The sequence below is a fragment of the Ornithodoros turicata genome, chromosome 2 (assembly GCF_037126465.1).
Source record: "Ornithodoros turicata isolate Travis chromosome 2, ASM3712646v1, whole genome shotgun sequence".
Classification (NCBI taxonomy): Eukaryota; Metazoa; Arthropoda; class Arachnida; order Ixodida; family Argasidae; genus Ornithodoros; species Ornithodoros turicata.
The window spans coordinates 39,558,617-39,579,156 of NC_088202.1; the positions used below are offsets into that span (position 1 = coordinate 39,558,617).

Consider the following 20,540-nt stretch of genomic DNA (forward strand, 5'->3'; position numbering starts at 1 on the left):
TGTAGCAACGTAGCCAACGTAGCAGTCATGGTAGCAATGGTGTCGTTCGTATTTGCTATTTAACAATATTTGCAGTCGGTTTGTACCACTCATAGAAATGGTACCACTGAACGTTGGTCAGTATGCGCATCGTAAATGTTATTTTATTTTCGCGCTGTTCGCTAAGTCTGCCATTGGCGTCGCTGTTCTCGCCGCCGGAATGAGGTGAGGGAAGGGTTGGGGAGAGTAGTGAAGGGAAGGGCGCGCGTCATAACAAGGTTACTGTGTGGTAGTGTCCTTAGCGTGTTCCTAGGTGAAATTAAAGTCGAGTGGCTGTGTACGCGTTCCGCAACGTGGTCATTTATTTTATTCTCGTCTTTTGAAGCTGGAATAATATGGCCCCTACAAAGGTCTCAATTGTCGGCTCAGGTAACTGGTGAGTAGCGAGCCGCGGCTCTTGTTTTAAATGCCCTTGAAGAGCGCTATTTTTCTTCCGGGTTCCGGAGCTCACATCTTCCTTCCTTATGCATATTCGCATATTGTTTTACTGCGTTTTGTCGGACTGAACGAACCTTCGTAGCTTGCCTGCGAAGTTGCCGCAGTCTGAATGTATTGACCTCTCGAGCGATACTCACAGTAACCGCAATGATCTCTTGTACACCAGTGTATACTTGTAATCTTGAATGCGGTGTGAGTGAAACCAACCGAGGGCTACTGCATGGCACGGCGCGCTTCAATGACGCCGCGAAAACAGAGAAGGCGATCACATGTCCTGATACGTGAACCGGTGTGCACGGCGCACTAAATAAATGTAGCGAACAATACACTTATGGGTGGCGTTCAGGGGTTGGACTCGCGGTCGTGCCTGGCCGTTCTCAAATTTTCACTTGTTGTGACCCTCACATTCAAGGAAGGTACAACAAGTAGATGTTGGTTGTGTTGGCGTACCACGAAGGTCAGTTGTGTAAAGACCAGAGGGTTAAAATCAGACCTAAAACTTTCTCTAGAACACATTTAAAAAATATCGGTGGTATCCAAGCATCAACTGCTCATCAGTGGTAAGGGTGACACTCGTGTACAGCATTACATTAGAGTTTTTATATGCCAAGATGCAGGTGGTTCATCCAGAATCGCAAGCACGAGGGGGGGTCATTATTACGGTCATGTTGTAACTAGGGGCGGATCTAGAGAGGGGTCAGGATGTCGTGACCCCTCCTCAATTTCTGTCTTCACATAGTGTTTAATTGACCTAGATCGTACTATCTACCATGCTAGCCAAGGCTGGCCCCCCTCTCAGAAAAGTCCTGGATCCGCCCCTGGTTGTAACAGCTTGATGTATCATTGCCGACGTGTCTGCATCTGAAATGCAACCCCCTGAAGGGGTTGAGCAGGAAATATAGTTACGGGGGTGTCACCAAACATTTGGGGGTTGGTTGGAGGGGCGTAGTAGGGTGGTCTGGATAAATCACTGCTAGGGCTCTCAGCCAGCCCTGCATTATCCTCCCGATACAAAGGGGTTACCCAACACAATCATCAGCAATCCCTGACCTTTCTGGCCCATTTTAACACATGACCATTTACATTATCGGACGAGGAAACCTAGAGCGTCTACAAAAAAGGGCACATAAGGACCAGTAGCTCTTGGGACTGCTCAGTGGATTTCATAATTTTTGTAGTAGCTCATCAAAATCATACCTGGGTAAATTACTTTTCAAATGTAATTAAATTACATTACTCATTACCCCAGCTGGAATGTAGTTAAATTACATTACTCATTACTGAAACTGAAATGTAATGAAATTACATTACAATTACTACGGAAAAGTAATGACATTACAAAGTCATTACTGTTACCTTAATCGTAACGATATTGAGAATGTGGAAATTCGTTGCTAGACTAAGACCACACTATGTTGTAACAACAAGATTTTTTTTATTCTGTCCGGAAGATTGTGACAATCCTTTTTTATTTCAAAAAGCTCCTGTTGCAGCGAAGGAGCTACTGGGTTTCGAAGTGGCCATCTCCCTCCCGATCTTCTGGACCGGAGGTTGGGATCCGGAAACAATGACTACAGTCCACAGACCGTTGACCTGAATAACGTTTGTTCGTGGTGGGGCGGTGCCCTGCCCGAAACTAAGAATTGCAACATCCACTATGAACTGTGACGCATTCAATCCGCACGTGGAAGGTCACTGACTGCCCTTTAGTCAGGTCAACTGACCTTCAGTGGGGCCAGTAAACTGATACATGCCGATTGAGTGCGTCACCGTTCCAGCGAGCGCTGGAATTTCTTAGAGTCGCCAGTCGCCAACTTTCTTTCTGCCAAGTGCCAACACAGAACACACACTAGATTCTTTTGTAAAAAGTAATGGGTAATGTTATTGAAATTACTGCTCAAATGTAATTAAATTACATTACAAATTACATAGCGTCAAAAGTAATGCATTACATTACAAATTACCAGAAAAAGTAATTCATTACTGTAATTTCATTATAGTAATGACATTACTACCCAGGTATGATCAAAATGTTATGGCTAACTATTCTGGGACTGGAGTTTGTTGGGGGGAAAGTTGCAGGGAATTCCTGTGTACATGCTTTAAATTGTAGAATAAAAGCAAAATGCAAGCAAGCAGGTGTAGTCTCGGATTCAGGGAAATCCTACCAACAACATGCTACAAATGGTCTGCCTGAATACTGAGAACTCATGTGGAAGCAAATAATTAGGAAGCATTGTAACAAAACTGAGCTATTAATTCCAGTGCCATTATGTGGAGCTTGTTTTTCCAAACTGCTGTACTTTCTGACTATATTTTTGCTCACACACGTAACATGAAAAACTGTTAGGAGCAACTAAGATTTATTTGAACAAGAACTTTCGTGCAAGAGACTGCACTTCTTCAGGTCTATTTTTGGTGAACGGATTCTCAGCAATCCCCCAGGAGGTTTCGCTAAACACACAAAGCTTTGTGAAACGCAGTTTGGGATGCGCTGCTTGAGTGCACTATGGCAACTTGTCCTTGCTTCAGATATGGATAAAGAGTTGGAGACGTTCACTTATCTCTAGTTATCTGCCTTCTATACATGTAGGTCAAGATAGGCAGTACGCTAAGACCACAGGATGTATCAAGAAACACAATGCTATTTTTGTTTTGCATGAAATACTTCTAACATCCTCGGGGCAGCTATGCACAAGCTAGCACTGGTGTTCTCAATGCTAGGTAAACGCACAGTTGTCTGTTCTACATTATTTATGCGCAAAATACGATTTATGTGTCTCATTTACACTACCAACTAAATGTGTGTGCAAGGTCAGAAGTTTTGGGCACTTTTTATCTCATGCTGCTGTAATAATGCCTACCACTTGTCTCAACATCACCTACAGCTCAAGGCATCCTTCGTGTATATAGTTTTGATACGGTTGCTCTTACCAAGTTTAATAATAATAATATGTTATTAGTGCCAAAGAACGGGGCCTTACTATTGTTGCACATACCATCAGACACAGACTACAGCATTCAACAAACAACCAGCAATATATATAAGAAGAAAAAAAATACTACATTAAAACTAGAAACTACTACACTAAAAACAACATAGCCAAGGGGTAAGACAAAACAGATAGTTGTTGGTACGACAAACACGTGATGACATATTTTTTGATGGATGCATAGGAAGGAGAAAAAATGCCACATGACTTGGAAATCGAGTTGCACAACATTTCAACATTCATAACTGGCAGGCAGTTTCTCTGTTTTAAAATGGGAACATTGGAGGAACTGAAGTAAATAATAAGTTAGAGTTAGACAGTGATGAATGCACACGTAATGCGAGCATAACCCTTTAGTAATCATACTAAGCAAGAGTTTGTGCTGCATCAGAAAGATTGATAAAAAAATATATATATATATATATAAACTGGCTGTTAGCATGGACATCTACATTTATAGACAGTTCTAGACTGTACGCACAGGTGTTGTGTGCTGTTCTGCAGCTTCAATCTCTCCTGCAATATTCCTTAGAGTACCCATAAACAAAATTAAGTCATGTCCAAGTCATTAAGTCCAAATGGGAAGTTGAGGTACTGCTTGGATTTAAAAGTGTGTGAAAGCACGACTAAAAAAATGTGTGATGATGAAAGAGTGCTTTACAAAGCCATTGGTGGTTTGAAAGGTGGGGGCAAGGGGGCTACTCCCGCCCCACCTCATCTCAGGCTATGAGGGTCTCGCCCTTCACTTTCGTGCATGGAGATCAAGGTCGGGCAGAGCGTCTTTACAAGTAGATTTTTGCAGTATTGGCACGTTCACTTGAATGAACTTTGCTTGCTGTAAATATTGTAACGTTTCTTTAAAGTAGTATGGACAATCTGTTACTTTCCACATAAACATATCAACTTTTACTGTCACTACCACTCTCACACAAAACATATGTGTGTACCTGTTATTCAAGTAGAGAAAGACTAGCAGTATACTAATTAAAAGTATGCCAATAGTGGAAGCTCCTTAACATATTTGGAGTCATTCTGATGTGTGTGTAGCATGGGTCGTTCTATCATGCCATCTTTCTATACACATAAAATTCTTACTGTACCCATCCTTTGTACTTCAGCTTGGCCCCTTTGTGGCGATGGACGTCCTACACCCCTGTGCAGGACTGGTGTTTCCTTCTTTCTCCAAAATGCACAATAATTGTTCCTCAACCATTCATCAAATCTGCCTCCACAGAGTTCTAAACCACCCATCACTTCTGTAATTTTACCTGTCCCTTCCTAACCGTAAAATCCCCCCCTCACAAAGTTTTCCTGTTCCTGGTACAGGAACAGCCTTACTAGAGTGCATGTGCATGAGATATGTTGGCTCCGAGTTTGTGATGTATAAGTTGCACACTATTGTCTGTTTGTTCCAAGATTCTTCTTCACATAATGCACATGTGTGCTAACCACAGAAGTCTTGTGCTGACCTATTTATCACTACACTTTCCAAAACGGTGCATCCTGCATTTCTGTAGGGGCTCTGCAATTGCTCGGATCATTGGCAACAATGTGAAGAAGTTCGACACGTTTGACCACAACGTGAGGATGTATGTGTTCGAGGAGATCATAAATGGTCAGAAGCTTACAGAGATTATCAATACCCAGCACGAAAATGTAAAGTACCTGCCGGGCTACAAGATCCCGGACAATGTTGTACGTATCCAGAGTGAAGTTCTTGCTTACTGCTTTGTGTTCCTTTTGTAGCATCTGGAATGTTTTACAATCCCCCTACCTCTCCCAACTACAATTACTGCCATAGAAGATGGGAAGATATATAACTGCTCTGGCGTTTTGAAATTAGATTGGTGAATGCACTGTGTTGAAGGTACCTAGTTCTAAACGACTGAGGAAGAAGTCTAAAGTACTCATTGCTAAAATGCATGAACTATGCTACCAAAGCATAAGGCCTGCTGTAATTTGTCCGTAGCTAAGAATGGATTGAGAAGATGCAGAAGGCCACATTGTGTGTACATTACACATTACAGTTGAAAGTAGGACAGGCCTTTTTTAAAATCAAGGACATCACTGTGCAGTACATGTGTGTGCATTAGATATACTCTTTACCATGTATGAGAATGACTTTCAGGTGGCGGTGCCAGACATTGTGCAGGCTTGCGAAGACTCTGACATTCTCGTACTTGTGCTGCCGCATAAATTCCTAGTCCCCACATGCAAGCCTCTTGTTGGGAAGGTGAAAAAGGGAGCGATCGGACTGTCCTTGGTTAAGGTGAGGGCCCCTGGAGCAACTTTGCTGGCTCAGATGGGTAAAACCACTCCTCAGTAGTCAATTTTGTTACCCTCCCGTTCTCTTTCCAGGGCTTTGACATTGCTCCTGGTGGAGGAGGCATCGAGCTTATTTCTAACGTAATCAAGAAATTGCTGGATATCGACGTCTGTGTTCTCATGGGAGCAAACCTTGCTGGAGAAGTTGCAGACGAGAAGTTTTGCGAGACTACCGTCGGTACGGACATACATGATTTATCACTTTATTTTTTATTTATACAGAATCATCATTACAGCTATGTTGTATTTGGGGGATGTTGGGGGGGGGTCTGGATAAATCACTGACTCAGCCACAAGATATTCCGTAACAAACGACAGGCTCAAAGTCGTCTGCTATGTCTATCCTATGCCACTCCCGATCACCAGGAGAACCACCAAAGTTTCATGCGAAAGACAGGAATATTGGCAACTCCCTTGCCAGGTGGTTCTCGCAAGTTTTGCGGCTTGGTGCCATTAATGAGAGAAGTTAGTTCAACCTTTAATACGTCACGTAGAACAACTTGTCCGTACGTTGCCCACCATACATCCTGCTCATACACCTCTGTGGCTCACTATTACAGAGAGTAACATATGGGGACAGGGCCGTAGCGAGGGGGTGCGAGAAGGGCAGCCGCCCCGGGCGCCAAACGGCATGTCCTGGCAGGTTGGTTGGCAGTATAAAGTAGGAATGAAGAGAATTTGAGTTTACAGTCTCGGCAGTGTAAATGCGAGTTTTCTTTTCCTTGTTTACAAGGCTTCTGACAGCAGTGAGGGGTGGGCGCTTCAGATTTGCTATGCCCCTGGCGCAAACTCGCCTGGCTCTGTATGGGGAGACTGATTATCGGACACTAGTGTGGGTGCACACTTTCAGACATTGCAGGAAGAAACTGCAAAATTAAAATTGAGTAAACCACAAGACATTATTGCAACGAAGATTCACCTGCACAACATTGTACGGTGCAGTTTGATCTTCAATATCCCTGTGCCAGAAAACTCCAAATGTCCCTCCCGATATTCCGGCATCGAGCGAATTCGAATCGAATATTCGATACAAGAAGCAGCAGGACTTCTGCCCTGTGAGGAGGTTTTTTTCTTCTTTCTCCTACTAGAGTATTCCATGGAGATGTGTCTTATGTGAATACTGTCGCGTTCTTTGAGAACCCAGCAGTATCCTGAAAGTAGGACTCAGAAAAATGGTCTTCGAATGAGACAACGCTCAAACGGTTTCTTTTCCTCAACTAAGCAGTGTGATGGGTCTAAATGCCTAAACATTTCAGAGAGCTTGGATTAATCAGCATTTCTCAATGTAGTGTGAACCTGTGATACAGAACATGTGGTTTGGTAAAAAAAAAAAAAAAAAAAACAGCGGGTGAGGAGATCTCTCCATTGGAGATGAGCAAGAATTCGGGCATAGAATTTTCTTTGGTGGCTTGCGTGCTGTTAATCGTGATTTGATGACTTATTCTGGTAAGTTGCAGCACTACAAGTTGTTGTAGAAGACGTTGACTGCCGTTGCTTGGTGATCGAGTGTGTATGAGAGCATTCGAACAACGTTGGTGGAAGAGCCGTTGGCGTCGAACGTTGCTCTGCATTTTTTCTTGCTGTATGCTCATGGACACGTTGTGCTGAATAATGCCAAAACATTGCATGAAATTTTAAAGTGTTACCCATGTAAATGATTGGAAAGATGCGAGTTCCAGTAAAAAAAGTTCAGCTGCAGCTTGGGAACATTTGGATTTTAGTGGAAGGGAGGCTGGAAAAAATACCAGGAAGTATCACTGGCGGAGAATTGGACCTGCGCCTATTTTGCGCACATCATTCTCACCAACTTACCATGAGCTTCATTAGGATCGGACACTGATGCACAAGCTCCACATTTTTATCGGGCATTTATACACACACTTTCATGTGTTGGGGAAGGCGATATCTTCTGTACAAAACGTTAAGAAACAAAAACACAAAGAAACGAAGCAGACATGGCACTGTGGAACAAATACTTCATATCTAGGCAGCTATGTAGGAAAATATACGCAGTGTCGTGCATACCTTGTTTGCTTATACGCATTTGTTTAACAAGTTGACTCGGGTATTATGGCAGCACTGATGAGTTTCAGTGTTGGGAAAACCAAGTTATAGGAAAGTTTGTAATGAACTGAAAACCAATCTTGCAGGTTGTCATAATAAGGAATGTGGACTAACTTTGAAAAAGCTTATACAGACGGAATACTTCAGAGTGACCATAGTGGATGACATCGCCACTGTAGAAGCCTGTGGTGCACTTAAGGTAATGCCCCTCAGCCTATGTCCCATGTCCTGTTCTACCTGAAACGTTTTATTACTGCATGCAGAACATAGTTGCTGTTGGAGCAGGATTCATCGATGGCCTGGGATACGGGGACAACACAAAGGCAGCTGTGATCCGTCTGGGACTCAAAGAGATGATTGCGTTTACGGAGACCTTCTATCCTGGAGCTCAGCTCAGCACCTTCTTTGAGAGTTGTGGAGTTGCAGACCTTGTGACTACTTGCTATGGCGGACGCAACCGAAGAGTTGGTGAAGCATTTGCTAAATCGAATAAGGTATATACTGCTTTTAGTTGCAGAAGCCAAGCTTCAAAGCAGCTTGGGACGGTATTTGTCACTATGTACCTAACAATATTTTTGATTGCAGTCTATTGAGGAGCTTGAGAAAGAGCTTCTCAACGGGCAGCGACTTCAAGGCCCAGAAACTGCAGAGGAAGTATACACAATGTTGAAGAACAGAGACATGCTTGATAGGTAAATGTCCTTCTTTGAGAAAATTATTTAGGTCTGGCAAATAGGGCCTCGTGCACTTCTGGGGGTGGGTATGGGGGTTCTGTTCGTTGTATGACAGTAGTAAGATAAGGCTGCAAATATAGAACTACCAGTTGGTTGGGAAATGTTAGCTTACAAAAATGTTCCATTTGTATCGCTGTTCTGCTGACATTATTGCTCAGCGGTTCTCTTATGATTCTGCCAGAGCATTAATCACTCGCGTGTCTCCTTTGCCTTTTTTTCTTTCCAGGTTCCCTCTCTTTGTTGCCATCCACCGAATATGCACGCGAGAGATCCCGCCCACTGAAATGATTGATTGCATAAGGAATCACCCCGAACACATGTAAATATGTTTGATGTGCCTCCAAGATTCCAGTAGACTTTGTATGACAGATGCAAGAGACTCTCTTTGTCATGAGAATTAGCTTTTATTGTGAGGCACAGTACCGTATAGATAAGCTAGTTCAAATTCGCTGATGCTGAATGGTAGCCTTACTCATAATTTAAACTGTGATTTTTATTCCGTGATGGTTAGCAGGTGGGACATCTGAAAGTAATGGCAGCAGTGTGGGAGAGATAGTGGAAGTCCTTTAAGAAGCTTGCAATTTTGAGATAGTGATCGAACAATATGGTGTCCAACTTTTGTAATAATTTAAGGAACTGTCTTTTTATCTATTGAGCAAGAAATTGTCTCTACAAATACTTTCTGCAGCATTTGTTCATATTTCTCGTGGAGAACGGCTCTTTTCATCCTGTTGTGTGACAAGGTCATCAATCATCACATGAGTTTCATCATGCATGGTACTTGTAAGAGCGATGTGATGTTTCGGATTTGGTGGTGGCTTCTTGTGCGGCTGTAGAGCAGCCAACATATTATAATAATATGATAATAAGAATAATCATAATGCAACAGGCAGAAGACTAAAAGAATGGTCGTTAGATTGATGCTTATCTGCACCCACAATTGCATAAGAGAGGTAAACTGACACAGTATGCTAGCGAGCAGTAGCTAGGATGCCTTCATATTTGTTGCTTTAAAAGTGTAAAGACAAAGGAAGTTGCTTTTCTTTGTGCAGATGCCTACTTATGCTGTACCTACAGTTTTGTGCACCATATTCTGATATTGTCCTGTACATGTTCAGTCTTATTTTCATGTCAAGAGCAATACTATTTCTAACTTACAATTAAGGCGGACTCACTTCTTAAGAAAGTCTATGGGGATTTTTGTTCGCAGGCTTTCCGTAAACCTCACAAAGTCTTCAGACGAAACAAGTGCAGGCGTGTTCTGCTCGAGTGTATCGAGGGAATGGCACATTTTTGAAGGCCTGACGCGATCCACTGATTTTTGGCGAATTAAAGTTTGTCAAATTTTCAGTACATGGGAGTCTATGGGAGATGCAACAAAATCGCTTCTCTCGACCTGCCCGCTCTTCATATTTGGGCCAAAATTATGTCATTCCCTACAGTAGCGGTCTGGGAATTGATTGCAATCAACAAATTCGACAAGCTTGCTGCGGTTTTCCAGATCCCTGCGAATGAAAATAAGGGCTTTGTCGTTTGCTAGCATGTTCTGCACGCTGGCGCCGACTATATCACTTCATTAGAGCGCTAGAGAAAAGCAACATGAAAAAAAAAAATTTTGGGACGGTGCAGCCACCACTCTTTGGAAGCGAACGTTAACTAGATCGCATGAGTCCGCCTTAATACGCAATGTGGGTACGTACATGATGCCGCAGGCGCTCATAAGGTACTGGTACTGCTGTAGTGAGACTAGATTTGTGTGCCCACAGGGTTGTGCAGTTATATTTATTTATTCAGCTGTATTTGCCTATTTATTTGGTACGTGAAGTCAGCACCTTTGACCGGTTTCACATTCCCCCTTTTATTTATGGCTCCTCTTTCTCTGTATTTCTTTGTCTCTGCATGCTTTGCTACAATAACAATGAATATATTTATGCCACTACTGAATACTAACTTGCTATACTCTTATTGTTTATGGGGTTTTGATGAGGGCTACAGATCGGCAGCTGCGTGACAGTGCCAGTGCTCACGTCTTTCCTCGCATATTGCATGTCTCATGTCCTTAGAAATGCCTTTACATGGCTTTACATGGTTCCCACTAGTCTTTGAAACCCTTGAATACCCCGGAATTCGAAAATGCTGGTTTAAAGGTCAGGGGAAACCCTAGAATTTTCTGCAGTCTTTGAAAACCCTTGATTTTACATCTTTTTCTTGTTCTCGGTGAGCGGCACTGTAAATTCCCCTTATCCAGAGTCGGAACTATAACCAGTTGAAAACCACACAAGTTAGCACTCATTGCAATAGCAGCCCATAGCAGAAACCAGAAATGTGAGAAATGAACGATGCCCTTCGCTGTATTCCAATCAGCCTTTCTTTGTGTCTAGCGTGATCTTTAACATTCAAATGTCATCAATGAACGGAGTTTGTGCAGTTCCCATATACTCTGTCATGTGATACCTGTACCTTATAAATATTTTTGTGAAATATTGAAGCCATAAACCACATTTTACATCCTGGGCAAAATGGTGGCCGAGCCTTAAAAGGTCCCCGAAACATCCTTGAATTTTTGTTCCAAAATTGAGTGGGAACCATGAATTTGAACGAACAGCCTCAAAAAGGTTTAGCAGCAGGTAGTTCCATTCCACATTTCCATTCCACATTTCCTTTCCACATTTCCTTCAGCAGTTCCAGCCACAAATATTTGTTCATGAATGACTACATATCTCTCGCATGATATTTCAGCACTATAATATGCTATGTATGCCATCAAAATTTACCTGTTGAAAGAACACCGGATAATTTTACATATTTACTTTTAAGCTTGGAGGATGTATTTAAGTATGAAGAAAGCACTAACACGCATGGTGCAAGCTCTGCAAAGGCACTGTTCCACTATGGTGACATGTTGAGGGTACTTGTCAAAGTACGTGGTTATGCATATGGTGCAGAAATTTTTCTTCTGCAGAATAAAGTTGTTGACTTCGCTTCTGTCTCTGGCATTCTTGCCTGCTTCTTTCCTCTCTCATGTCTTGGTTTGCCTGCCTCTGTCTCAACTTACTGGAAATGCAAGTATTTAGCTGTTGAATAATTTGATACAGACGCTTCCTTTCACATAACAGCACATTGTAACAAATTCCGCAAATGTCCAGCACAAAATTGGTAATAGCTTTGATGACTGAACAGGGTCAAAATGATTCTACACAATGTCGAGGCAAGTGAAAGATTTTGCGTCTCACAAATGCGTCCTAAACAACTATGTCCTGACGTGTGTGGTCGACGGTTTTCCAACCATGCTGGAAAAAAGCAGTAACACTCCCTAAACCATGGATGTGGCATTTGCAAGTCTACTAGCAGTCATATAAAATAGATACATAGTGGTTACAGTAGGGATGAGGAACGAGTTTTACAAATTACATTAGCACTCTGCTGTGCTCCCGGTGAAGAGAAATCTGCATTGTCTAAATTTTTTTTCCCTGTTCCATTGTTTATTTTCAGGTCACCAGAGCATGCATTTCCCTGCCGTTTGTAAGTGCTTTGATGAAGAAGCATTACTCCAGGAGTTGCACATACACAAGGCAGCCTTACAAAACCATATATTCACCTAAATCCCATGAGGATTCCCAGAAGTAATGTGTTTATCACAACTGCAAAATTGTGCCATATACATCTTTTTTTTTTATCAACAAAGTGCCCTAAACTATGCACTTGCCTTCTGCTGCCCTGTACCACACTTCAGGAACAGGAATGGGACACTTAAAATATGCCTTGTATGCTCAATGTGGTGCTCACCAATACTGCTGGAGACACAAAGCTCCTAGCTGCGGGTTTGCCACTGATCTGGTGCAGAGGATACTGTCACTCGGGCTGTTAAATGATGGCATGGACTGTGATGGAAATAGTATCTCAAAATTGTACTTAAGTACAGTCATTGAAGTGCTCATCAAGCTGGTAATCACTAAGTGAAAAAAAAGAAAGAAAAGTACCAACCAAGTACCCAGAACTGTGTTTCGATTCGCACTCTCAGGAGCGCTAGTTGCGAACCGTGGTTAGCTTGCTGATTTACTCATTCACACAGAATGAAACAGACTCAGTAGTTTGTATCAATGTGCATGGCTGCAATGAGCTGTGCTAGCAGACAGTACTATTATTGGTATCCAGATACATTGCATGCAGCATAAGAATTGCTTTTGGAGATCAAAGGGGCAAGCCAGTGGAGGCTGTATGTTTTCAGGTGTGTCCTAACGCCTTTATACATACCAAATGCTTCCTTAAAGAAAATGCTGAAGATGAACAGGCTTTGAGTTAGCGGCAAAATTGTAAAACATGATTTTAAACATTCCCTTTCGTACCTGCCCTCTCCCCCTTCATAGCAATACAAAACATTATTAGTTACTCGCTGTGAAATAGAATGATCCTTGCACATCGCAACCACTATAGAAAATAAGTACAATACAAAAAAATCAAGAAGATACATGTTATTCAGGGCATGAGAAAACTAGAAACAAAAGTTGCTGTTTATAAGATTAAATGCATCACAAACGATTTAACTAGTTGGTTTCGTATTAAATGTGCTGGTTCTTATGACTTGCGCTTGCGAACACTCAAAGCCAAAATCTTGTCAACAGAATGCTTTCTTTTAATATTAAGTTTGTAAGTGCTTTGATGAAGAAGCAATACTCCAGGAGTTGCACATACACAAGGCAGCCTTACTAAACCATATATTCACCTAAATCCCATGAGGATTCCCAAAAGTAATGTGTTTATAACAACTGCAAAATTGTGCCATATACATCTTTTTTTTTTTTTATCAACAAAGTGCCCTAAACTATGCGCTTGCCTTCTGCTGTCCTGTACCACACTTCAGGAACAGGAATGGGACACTTAAAATATGCCTTGTATGCTCAGTGTGGTGCTCACCAATACTGCTGGAGACACAAAGCTCCTAGCTGCAGGTTTGCCACTGATCTGGTGCAGAGGATACTGTCACTCGGGCTGTTAAATGATGGCATGGACTGTGATGGAAATAGTATCTCAAAATCGTACTTAAGTACAGTCATTGAAGTGCTCATGAAGCTGGTAATCACTAAGTGAAAAAAAAAAGAAAAGTACCAACCAAGTACCCAGAATTGTTTCGATTGGCACTTTCAGGAGCGCTAGTTGCGAACCGTGGCTAGCTTGCTGCTCACTCATTAACACAGAATGAAACAGACTCAGTAGTTTGTATCAATGTGCATGGCTGCAATGAGCTGTGCTAGCAGACAGTACTATTACTGGTATCCAGATACATTGCACGCAGCATAAGAATTGCTTTTGGAGATCAAAGGGGCAAGCCAGTGGAGGCTATATGTTTGCAGGTGTGTCCTTACGCCTTTATACATACCAAACGCTTCCTTAAAGAAAATGCTGAAGATGAATAGTATGCACATACAAATCTTCCTTCGTTTCGTGGCTTTGAGTTAGCGGCAAAATTGTAAAACATAATTTTAAACGTTCCCTTTCGTACCTGCCCTCTCCCCCTTCATAGTAATACAAAACCTTATTAGTTACTCGCTGTGAAATAGAATGATCCTTGCACATCATAACTACAGTCAAACTCCTTTACAACGAAGCTCAGGGGACAGCAAAAACAGTTCGCAGTAAAGGTATTTTCGTTAAAAAGGATGTCCATTATTGGACCTATAGGCTCCAGCGGGACCGCAAAAAATTTCGCTGTAGTGGTATTTTCGTTAAAAAGGTGTTCGCTATAAAGGAGTTTGACTGTACTATAGAAAATAAGTACAATACAAAAAAATTTAGAAGATACATGCTATTCAGAGCATGAGAAAACTACAAACACAAGTTGCTGTTTATAACATTAAATGCATCACAAAAGCTTTAACTAGTTGGTTTCGTATTAAACGTGCTGGTTCTTATGTCTTGCGCTTGCGAACACTCAAAGCCAAAATCTTGTCAACAGAATGCTTTCTTTTAATATTATTGGTTGGGTACTTCAGTACTTGACAAGAGGGATTAGAATAGTTCTTGTAAGTATTTTAAGTGCTTAAGCATTTGAACCCACTGTTTGAAGTGTATCGTAAGCAGAGCTCTCGCGAGGTGAGTTTGTGCCCGGGGCAGGGCAAATCTGAAGCCCCCCTCCCTCCCTCACTGCCGTCAGAAGCCTTGTAAACAAAGAAAAGAAAACGCCCATTCACACTGCCTAGTCCATAAATTCGAATTCTCTTCATTCCTACTTCATACTGTCCAACCAACCTGCCAGGGCTTGCCGTTCGGCGCCCTCTCTAGCGAGGGCGCCCGGGGCGGCTGCCCCTCTCGCACCCCCCTCGCTTGGGCTCTGATCGTATGCAAAGCACAAGTACTCAGAAATGTACTTAAAGTAGTAGTAAAGTCCTTTCGGCTGTTTTTTCAAGTTACAGAATGGGGTAAAATTGTACTACTGTATCCACTGAACAAAACTCAGTAAAGCAGGTGGGAGAGCATTCAGCATGGAGACCAGCGTCCAGTTAGCTCTCCTACTGCAAAGCCCATTACAAATTGAAAAATTGTGGGTGGATTGCAAGGCTTGTGATTGAAACTCCTGTAAGCTTGCACAAAGTGATAATTTCTAAGTCTGACAAGTACAGTATTAACTGAGATCGTTTCGAGCAAATGCTGCCACTTTGAAACTGCAAGCCCTGTAATAGCGTACGAGCTTGCTTGTATCGAGTGGTCTGGATACCTGAGCAATACAGGCTTCATCTTCAATGGATATCTGAGCAACGTGGTGTCAACTTGTGCTGCTTTCAGTACCCTGGTACATTCTCTGAAATATGGTGCTGCTTCCTGGCTATGTGTAACATGTTTAGTGCCACCAGAAAAAAAACTTCGGGGAGGGGGGGCTCTCTCCATTGGGGATGTCTGTGACATTTTGGACATATAACTTATTTTGGTGGCTTTTAATTTAATGTAGTCAGTTTTATTAATTAGTACATAATTAATCACTAGCAGGTCAAATTAATTTAACCCTACATGAAACTGTAAAGCCAAAATATTCCATTAAATTCCTCAAGCGTCAGCAACATAATACAAATTCTGCATCAAAATATCCACCTGAGTGTGTTCATGCATGGGCAAGTTCTGCTTGCAAAAAAGTCTGAGGAGGAGGTTGATGTAAAGAATTCATTGTAGCTACGGGCCAAGTGATAGTAAATGACTACTTGACATATTAAGGTGTGGTTAGCAAAGTATCATTTTAATACACCTTTGCCACCTTGTGAGATTGTATTCTTGCAATCTGAGCTTTAGTACAAAGTTGATTTGGAAATTTGCTAGTCAAGTGCGGTGCTTCTATTTCTTCCAGACACATAAGTCGTCTGCCCCATTCCACCTAAGGGCCATTGCTTAGTCACTAAAAAGAAACTCTACGCTTGAATATGTGTGCCTCCTTGTCAGTTTAGCGAAAGATGCATGGCTCGGTAATGGAATACTCAAGCACATCTAATATTGAGATTTACAAGTGGAATTAATTATATCTGTTTCAGTGTCTTGACATCCACAACTTGAATGAAGTGTTTATGTGAACATGCTGATGGCTGTACAGGGTGATATTAGGATAGCTCAAGCTTACACATTTACACAGGACGACGATACAAGGCACGTATTGTCAACCACTTTGGAGCCATGGACGTGATAATTCTTGTAAATGCTAGCATTTGTGGGAGGGAAAAAAAAATCACTTCTGGGCGTTAAGTGACTCAGAACAGTGACATCCGCCCAATGCGTTGGGACAGACTAATTCATATCACAAACACAATACTCTGTACCGCAACACTCAAGCATGCCATGGGAAGCTGTGTGCCTGTTGTCTTGACTCACTGTAGCAATCTCATGTAAATTCTACTTTTGGCTTGTGTCTTTGTGCTACATTGTAAGTTTTGCAAATGCTGCCATATAACTATTTTATGCAATAACCAATGGTGACATAAGAAAGTCTTAAGTTAACTATGCTTGCTTATGTAATCCAGGTGCAACATTATTATATTGAGTTACATCTCTATTGTGCTTCTTAGCGTTCTATGCCCGCATGGATATACTTCTTGGTCAGCTGACACCTTCCTTGCTTTTATCTATGTATGACTTTTAATGTAATTTCTTTGTTTACCAGTTAATCTTCAGTAAAACGTCACCAGATGGCATTGCATATTTCATTGAGAGAGTTCTGTAAATGGTCTTACAAGTGTTGACCTCACCTCAAAAGCTGTGTGCAGTGTCTGATCTCACCCCACCTGCATGGGTGTAAGCATTGAGGACCTTGCATCACATAGTGAGTGATCTACATCACTATTGCACTGTTATGATGTTGCATGCACTGGTGTTTACAATATATCTTTAAAAAGCATCGCTCTCAAGGGCTTTAATTCGACAGCCCCATGGTTAACGTTTTAAATCATGCTGTTTTTCAGCATGTTAATGCTGAAGTTAATCGGCATTGATGTAAGTAACATATGTGATGTACCACCACAGTAGATTTCGCTAAATAAAATTAAGGCATCCTAAACTGCAGACTCCATTATATGCATCATTCTTTAACGTTTCTTAGATGGTGTTTCTCATGGCTGCTATACTCATTTTGTTTTCTAATGTACACACAGACAAAAAGTATGCATTTTTGCTTTACACGTCATGATATACGTAGACATATATGATATACAGATACCATGACAATGGCAAAAAGTCCTATTTCCCCCTTTTTAAATAATAGTCGTGGCAGTAAAACGAGAGGCAAAGCCATTGAAAGTCTCCATACAATCCATGATAGGCAAGCCTGAGCGATCGGCCATGACTACATCTATGCCATTCTATCTCCATACAATATTTTCAATTGACTTCTTTTACTGCTATAATTTGCTCGCTGCTTTTCTAAGTACATATATTGTACCTGTGATTCTTTTTGCTCTATTGTTTATTTTATCTGGAGATGTCAATCTTTACCCTTGCCCTTCTGATTACAAAAATTATAGGCAGCAATTGAATTTTTAACATCTAGTGTGAATACAAATCAGAGAGATACATTACTGACACTGCGCACTATAGTTGAAAGACTGAACGAGTTAGGGAAAAGAGCAGCAGACCATGGAACGAACTTTGGGGTTATAACTGCACTGAAACAGGAGAGACATTGGTAAGGTTTGCAGCCTATACTGCTGGTCATAGAATCAAGCCTTCTGAAATGTCTGTCTGGCCAATCGAAAATACAATGAGGCAAAATAAATTTATCTCTAAAGAACCAAAATGTCATAACCTGTTAGTATTTGATGTGTCAGGTGACTGTAAAAGAAGTAACTCAAAAGCAGTACTAACACGTAACTGAGTAAGGTGAATTAGGGTGGATCGTCATGTCCTTTATCATGTTTGGTCAACTTTCCTAGCTTTTTACCATCTTCTTTTTTGCATCTGGACGATGAAAAAACACTTGGTTGTGGTTTGGGACTGGTTAGAATTCTTGGTGCATATAAATGCATGTTTTGCGCATTATGGCATATTCCACATAAAACTGGGCACATCAAACGGTGGGAGATCCAGGAATGACAAATCTTTTGAAGGAATGACAGAGGGTTGGCTGACAAAGGTATCACCCTTTTCCCAGATATGGAAGGCTTCCAAGATTTCCCGTTCACGACACACTTTCTGACGACCAATGGTGGAAGAGGTTTCAAAATCAGCTGTATGTCGCTGCATATACAGAAGAGGGGCGTTTTCAACGTTTTCAAGTGGCCGAACGTGGTCACAAAGCCGTTGATTCATGCATCAACCTGTTTGGCCTACCTATACAGCACCACATGACATACGGATTTCACAGACGACATTCTTCGCACATGCACTGAATTTGTCCTGGTGGTTGACGTCGCATGACACCAAAATTAGGTTTTCTTTTTTCGTTGTCAACTGCCCAAGCTTTCCGACACCCCGAAAGACGATCTTGTTCCCATACCTCCCCACCATCCCATGCACGTAGGGAATCACGACCGGGCACACTTATTCTTGCCGACGGGCCCGGATGTTTTGGGTCCAACAAAAACAGGAGACTTTACCGTCAAGCAAATTACTCTAGTGAACCAGGCAAATTGTTATAAGTAGACCACAGAAATCAACAACTTTTACAGTATTTGCATGAAAATGCACACACAGTGCATATTTTGCCATATTTCGAGATGCCCAGCATTTTTTCTTCTTTTCCCTTTTTCATTGAAGGTTTTGCTGGCTTCGAGTTCTGGCTTTGGGTCCTCTTTTGCAAGAATTTCGGTCAGAACCTCATGGATGTGGTGTTCAGCCCCTATCTGGCTTATCCACTACATGAAATACTAGACACAAACGTTCGAGATCTCGTCTTAGAGTGACGTTCAAGGCACGTGCGTGCCTCAACGAGCGTGCACCTTCGAAGTACATTCGCTGCGCATGTATAACCAATGGGTGGTACTGCACCTTTGTCACTTTCTTTTGAGGTTACGAAGAGGGGCGGCGTTCACATTTTAATCTGAACTGTCGTACAGTGCCAAAAGCAGTGCCATCAGTGATGCAAGCCTCCTTCGTTGTACGCTCCTGAACGAAAGTGGCTCTATTTTACCGCGTGATCCCTAATACAGTGCTCAAATTTTGTCAATTATGCCAAGCAACACAACATCTTGGCCCAATATTGGCAATACCGGCCCAACATTGGTCCAAGATTGGACCAATATTGGGCCAAGATGTTGTGCTGCTTGGGATGCGGTACAAGCATTGCCTTCGTACCAAGAACGATGAAAAACATTGCACATACCGTAGCTACTTGCATAATTTGCGCAACTTACGCGAGACATTAACAAGACGACTCGAAAAGTGTGTGAAGAATCTGTTAAAAGATGGGCATTCACGTGAATAATACGGTAGAATCCCGATTATATGAATCTCACGGGATAGCAGAAAACATTCATATGATCCGAAATTCGTATCAAAAGAGATAAGGTTCGGTGCCGTGTAATCCCTTTGATCTTATCTCCACCACCAAAGGGAGAGTCATTGCTTGCATGGCACTGTACTGTGCCTCTGTACCATCGAGGTCCTTAGAAATACCAGCCTTAAATAAATACCAGTCGCGGAATAACGCGACGATGTCCCGCACGAAAGTAGGAGTGCGCAACTTACACAATTTTTTATTTTCACAACTTTTTTAGTGAAAAAGTGGGGGTGCACAAATTATGCGAGTAAATACGGTAGTCACTGTTCTTACTGCTTATTTAAAAGGTTTTTGATGCATAGTTGCATACACATTTCAGGAGGTCTTAGTGCATATTTGTCCATGCTCTAGTTATAATAGTGCACTAGTATTGGAGCAAATTGTAAAAGAGTCTAGGTAATTTTGCAACTCTCATCTTGAGGACACACTGAAAAATCAATTAAGTTTTGAACTGTCATTAAAAGGCATTTAGGTAAAGTTCAATCAATAACACTTAATTCTTGGACTAGCCCTTTGAGTAAAACACAGGGAGCAGATAGAATCTTGCTTGCATTTTATTTGCGCGAAGGGTCCTTATCCACCAACTCGTTTGTGGAGCACGCACTTTGCTTGCACGTCATGAATTATGTTGAATGTGATAACATAACTGATAACGTAAGTTACCATCGTGCCTGATGACTCTTGCTACTTTCTCCACTGTGAGATTGCACTGAACACTGTCAAAATTCCACTGGAGCGACATTCAATTAGCGTTTTCTAACAAGCACCAGCTTGGATTATGGATAGAACTTTAACTTGCTCCGTACGGGCCAAAGTACAGGTGCTTTCAGAGCCCGTTAAGATACCTAAGTGGGCCAGCTACTGCCAGTCTCCTGCAATGCTGCTACTATGCTCAACAAATACTCGTCCTACAGCAGTGAATGACTGAGTAAACTCTGGTGCATACATTTCATAATCGTGGGACTTGCACACATGTCACGA

The 20,540-nt window shown here is 41.9% G+C and overlaps 1 protein-coding gene across 1 annotated transcript; it reads left to right on the top strand.

Annotated features, from left to right (window-relative positions):
* Positions 1-225: 225 nt before the first annotated feature.
* On the top strand, positions 226-17,128 carry LOC135385302 (glycerol-3-phosphate dehydrogenase [NAD(+)], cytoplasmic-like). The gene is made up of 9 exons (XM_064614532.1): positions 226-415; positions 4,988-5,165; positions 5,599-5,739; positions 5,829-5,973; positions 7,946-8,058; positions 8,123-8,353; positions 8,445-8,551; positions 8,820-8,912; positions 12,086-17,128. Exons 1-9 carry the CDS (start codon positions 375-377, stop codon positions 12,117-12,119), a joined length of 1,083 nt encoding a protein of 360 aa, XP_064470602.1. The 5' UTR covers positions 226-374; the 3' UTR covers positions 12,120-17,128.
* Positions 17,129-20,540: the final 3,412 nt, after the last annotated feature.

Bases quoted from the DNA above. Each gene is read 5' to 3' on its own strand.
- LOC135385302 (XM_064614532.1), top strand. From the start codon at position 375: ATGGCCCCTACAAAGGTCTCAATTGTCGGCTCAGGTAACTG. The intron at 8,354-8,444 runs GTATATACTGCT...TTTTGATTGCAG, and splicing joins CATTTGCTAAATCGAATAAG to TCTATTGAGGAGCTTGAGAA. The intron at 8,552-8,819 runs GTAAATGTCCTT...TTTTCTTTCCAG, and splicing joins AACAGAGACATGCTTGATAG to GTTCCCTCTCTTTGTTGCCA.